The sequence below is a fragment of the Mandrillus leucophaeus genome, unplaced genomic scaffold (assembly GCF_000951045.1).
Source record: "Mandrillus leucophaeus isolate KB7577 unplaced genomic scaffold, Mleu.le_1.0 Scaffold11, whole genome shotgun sequence".
Taxonomy (NCBI): Eukaryota; Metazoa; Chordata; class Mammalia; order Primates; family Cercopithecidae; genus Mandrillus; species Mandrillus leucophaeus.
In genome coordinates this window covers 3,193,672-3,198,707 of record NW_012099209.1, presented here as the reverse complement: position 1 = coordinate 3,198,707, position 5,036 = coordinate 3,193,672, and the positions used below count along the sequence as shown (strand labels likewise).

General features: G+C 58.0%; 1 protein-coding gene across 1 annotated transcript in view; it reads left to right on the top strand.

Annotated features, from left to right (window-relative positions):
• The window catches only part of CERS1 (ceramide synthase 1), a 17,618-nt gene extending 13,569 nt beyond the window's left edge, over positions 1 to 4,049 (top strand). Inside the window, exons 4-6 of the mRNA XM_011990626.1 lie at positions 2,128 to 2,289; positions 3,046 to 3,193; positions 3,396 to 4,049. Of these exons, the coding sequence (XP_011846016.1) occupies positions 2,128 to 2,289; positions 3,046 to 3,193; positions 3,396 to 3,509 (424 nt within the window). The 3' untranslated portion in view covers positions 3,510 to 4,049. The remainder of the gene's footprint in view (positions 1 to 2,127; positions 2,290 to 3,045; positions 3,194 to 3,395) is intronic.
• Positions 4,050 to 5,036: the final 987 nt, after the last annotated feature.

Sequence of the window (5,036 nt, the reverse complement as noted above, 5' to 3'; positions counted from 1 at the left end):
CAGGATGGTCTCGATCTCCTGACCTCGTGATCCGCCCGTCTCGGCCTCCCAAAGTGCTGGGATTACAGGCTTGAGCCACCGCGCCCAGCCAAAGACGGGGTTTCACCACGTTGGCCAGGCTGGACTCGAACTCCTGACCTCAAGTGATCCACCTGCCTAGGCCTCCCAAAGTGCTGGGATTACAGGTGTGAGCCACCACGTCTGGTTAGTTTAAAAAATAATTTTTAAAAGCTCCCATTCCATTCCTCAGCTATACAAGCCACAGTTCAAGGGCTCATTGGCTACAAGTGGCTGGTGGTTCCCATGTTGGACAATACAGGTTTAGAACATTCCCATAGTTCTAGAAACTTCTATCAGACAAGGCTCTCTAGAGGGCAGAGTCGGATGATAGAACCAAAAAAGGAAGGAAGGAACAGTTCATTTGAAGGTGATAAGAATTATGGAGAAAAGGCCAAGTGCAGTGGCTCATGCCTATAATCCCAGCACTTTGGGAGGCTGAGGTGGGCAGATCACCTGAGGTCAGGAGTTCGAGACCAACCTGGCCAACATGGTGAAACCCTGTCTCTGCTAAAAATAAAAAAATTAGCTGGGCATGGTGATGGGTGCCTGTAGTCCAAGCTACTCAAGAGGCTGAGGCGGGAAAATCGCTTCAACCCGGGAGGCGGAGGTGGCAGTGAGCCGAGATCTCGCCACTGCATTCCAGCCTGGGTGACAGAGCGAGGCTGTGTCTCCAAAAAAAAAATTGTGGCTGCAGATGTGTTAGGTGTAGGTGCGTTGGTCTGGGGGTGACAGATGAGCAGAGACTGAAAGGAGTGAAGGGAGGTGCTGAACGTCAGGCACTGGCATGCTGGGTCCTGGGGACAGCACGTGCAAAGGACCTGTGGCAGGAATCCAGGAGCTGTCGGGAGACAGAGCAAGGAACAGGGACTTGGTGAGAGACACTTCCCTGTGTCCAGGGTGAATCCAGTCCCCTCGGGCAGTGCATCTGTCAGGTGGAGACTCTGCAGAAGGACAGGGGATGGTCTTCGGGCTTATTAAGATCCTAATGGGGCTGGGCGCGGTTAGGCTCGAGCCTGTAATCCCACACTTTGGGAGGCCAAGGCGGGTAGATTACATGAGGTCAAGACTTCAAGACCAGCCTGACCAACATGGTGAAACCTCATCTCTACTGAAAATACAAAATTAACTAGGTGTGCTGGTGCATACCTATAATTCCAGCTACTCGGGAGGCTGAGGCAGGAGAATTGCTTGAACCCGAGAGGCAGAGGTTGCAGTGAGCTGGGATTGCGCCATTGCACTCCAGCCTGGGTAACAAGAGCGAGACCCTGTCTCAAAAAAAAGAAAAAAGTTAAAAAAAAAAAAAAAAAAGGATCCTAATGGGCTGGGGCAGAGGCCTTTCCTGCATCGACATCCAGACCTGGAAGTCTCACTATGGTGGTGATGTCCAAAGTGAGGGACAAGCTCATAGAGGATCTGGACACAGAGTGGCCCAGGCCTGTGAGAGTTGGGGGTCACAGAGGGTCAAAGGTCACCAAGATGAGGAGGGGTCAGCAAGGAACTTCCAAGGCCAGGCACAGTGGCTCACGCCTGTAATCCCAGCACTTTGGGAGGCCAAGGTGGGAGGATCTCTTGAGCCCAGGAGTTTTAGGCCATTCTGGGCAACATAGCCAGATCCAGTCTCTACTAAAAATTAAAAAAATTAGCCGGGTGTGGTGTTGGTCTCCTGTAGTCCCAGCTCCTCCGGGGGCTGAGGTGGGAGGATCACTTGAGCCTAGGAGTTTGAGGCTGCAGTGAGCCGGATCACACCACTGCACCCCAGCCTGTGCCACAGAGCAAGACCCTGTCTCAAAAGAAAAACTTACACGGAGCCCCCTGGGCCACATGGGGACACTGAGGCAGGGAAGATGAGGGTCCGGTTGAGGGGTGCACAGCTAAGTGGGGTGCAGTGAGGAAAGGGCATCCTGGGAAGGGGAGATGGGCAGGGCAGGCAAGCCAGGAAAGGTGGCTTTGGAGAGGCCCACGGGGAGCCTGAGGTATAGCCCAGGGACTCTGTGCTGGGGGCCTTAGTGCAGAGTGGAGGTCCCCTAATGTGAGCCGCCCTCTCCTCTCTACCTGCTGCTCCCCCAGGTACCACAATGTGGGCATCCTTGTGCTCTTCCTGCACGATATCAGTGACGTGCAGCTTGAGTTCACCAAGCTCAACATTTACTTCAAGTCCCGCGGTGGCTCCTACCACCGGCTGCATGCCCTGGCAGCAGACCTGGGCTGCCTCAGCTTCGGCTTCAGCTGGTGAGTGGCAGGGAGCCCTGGGAAGGGAGGGAGGTGTGGCCTGGTGAGGTGGGTGTGGTCAGAAAGGGGGCGGGACCAGGCAGGGAAGGAGACAGGGCCCGGTGAGGTGGGTGTGGCATGGCAAGGGAGGGGCTTTGTGATTTGGGTGGGGCTGTGAAGGGGCGGGGCTATACAGGAAAGGAGTGGACAAGGGTGGGGCCAATTGGGCTAGGAGTGGGGCTGGGCAGAAAAAGGGATGAAGCCAGGTGAGATGGGTGGATCCAGGAATGGGAGGGGCCTGGTGAGGTGGGTTGGGCCAGGCATGGAAGGGGAGGAGCTAGACTAATACGGAGCAAGCCAGGGGTGGGGCCAAGCAGGGTTGGGGTAGGGCTAGGCAGAGAAAGAGGTAGCGCTTTGGTGTGGTGGGCAAGATGTGGCAGAGAAATGGGGGCACTGTGCAGGGAAGGAGGTGGGGGCTTGGTGCAGTGGGCTGGGCCTGGCAAAGAAGGGGAGGGACTGGGCAGGAAAGGAGGTGGGGCCTTGGTGAGGTGGGTGGGGCCTGGCAGGTAAGGGGAGGGACGGGGCAGGGAAGGAGGTGGGGCCTTGGCAAGGTGGGCGGGGCATGGCAGGGTAGGAGAAGGACAGAGCAGGAGACGAGACAGGTGGGCAGAGGTGGGCAAGGATGGGGAAAGGGGACAGGGATGGGTCCAGGACGGGACAGGACAGGCATTGGGTGGTCTCCCTCCACCCACGGCCTCCCGATTCCTCCCACCACAGGTTCTGGTTCCGCCTCTACTGGTTCCCGCTCAAGGTCCTGTACGCCACTTGTCACTGCAGTCTGCGCGCGGTGCCTGACATCCCCTTCTACTTCTTCTTCAATGCGCTCCTGCTGCTGCTCACCCTCATGAACCTCTACTGGTTCCTGGTGAGTCGTCCCCAGCCCTCCTCCACAGTGGCGGTCCCGTCCTTGTCCCCATCCCTGTCCCCTCCTCAGGCAGGTTCGGAGAGGGGCACGTTAGGTGGTAGACAACCTGTGTGGAGGGCCTGGGACAGGAGCACACGGCTGTCAGCAGGGCGGTGGCGAGGGAGGCTTCCTTCTCACCAGCACCTCCCCTCCCCTCTTGCAGTACATCGTGGCGTTTGCAGCCAAGGTGTTGACAGGCCAGGTGCGCGAGCTGAAGGACCTGCGGGAGTACGACGTGGCCGAGGCCCAAAGCCTGAAGCCCAGCAAAGCCGAGTGAGTGTGGAGGGGCCCGCACCCCACGTTCCCTCCTTTAGTGTCGCCTGTCCGAGCATGCTCATGGGCAGGCCCCCAAGACCCAGCAGCAGATGAGGCCGACGCGGATGCTGCCCCCCAAGCCTACTCCAAAACAGAGACTGCAATAATGACGTGGACAATGTGGCCACTACCCTGAAGGATAGGACAGTGAGGAAGGGGAGGGAGAGGCTGGGGAGGGGCAGGCAGGGTCTCAGCAGTGGGGACATTGAGGGCCAGGCCTAGTGGCTGGTGTGGCTGCAGTGGACGAGCTGGGGCCCTGTGGGTGGTGAGAAGTAGCTGTTGGCCAGGCTGGACGACATCCTCCCACCCATGTCCCCACTGGAGCCGGTGGCAGTGGGGCTGGGGAGGAAGGAATGCCCAGGGCCGCAGAGGGAGCCCAGGCTCCATCTGGGCTGAGACTTCCTGGCCTCCGAGTCTGGCAGGGGAGCCCACTGCCCAGCCAAACAGGAGCTGGGGCTGGGAGCTCGGACTCAGCCCAACCCAGGAGTCCTGGGGAAGGAGACGGCCCCAGGCCTGGGGCGGGCAGGCGGGCGCCTGGGCCAGGGATGAACGGAGGCCGAATTGGGTGACAAGCAGGGTCGGGGTGTGCAGTGTCTCACAGGCAATGTGAGGAGTGTTTGAGCAGGGGCCAGGACAGGAGGTTGTGGAAGGCTCTGGAAGGTGCCGACTAGCCAGGCCCTCTGATTTGGCCAGTGGGGGCCATCAGTGACCTGGGAACGATGGTTTCAGGGAAGCAGTGGCTCAGAGCTCCGTGACGTTTTTTGCAATGGGAGGTGCGAGATGCAGACATTTAACACATCCGGGGCTGTAGCCAGGCAGAGGAGCCTCAGACCCCCCACCCTGTTTGGAAGGGAGAACCCACCAGATTCGCCTTGGGTGTAGATGAAACAGAAATAAAAGAATCAAAGATGACTCAAGACTTCAAGACTTTTGGCTCGAGCTGGTGTTGACTGAGTGGGACTGGGGCAGGGTCACATGGGATCTGGCAGATGCGGTATTAGGAGCCTCCTTTGGAGGGTGTTAGATTTACTGTCCTTTGAGCATGAGTCGAGAATTCTTTTTTTTTTTTTTTTTGAGATAAGGTCTCACTCTGTCGTCCAGGCTGGAGTGTGCAGTGGCACGATCTTGGCTCGCTGCAACCACTGCCTCCCCGACCCAAGAAGTGATCCTCCTGCCTCAGCCTCCCAAGTAGCTGGGACCACAGGCACGCACCACCACGCTGTGCTAAGTTTCGTATTTTTTACAGGGTTTCGCCATGTAGCTCAGGCTGGTCTCAAACACCTGGGCTCAAGCGATCCACATGCCTTAGCTTCCCAAAGCTGCGGTGATGACAGGCATGAGCCACTGCAGCCGGCCTGAGTCGGGAATTTTCCAGAGATCAGCAAGGTCTCCCCAAGGTGTCTTCCAAAGGTGGTGATGGCTGACCTCAAGTGATCCACCCGCCTCAGCCTTCCAAAGTGTTTGGATTACAGGCGTGAGCCACTGCACC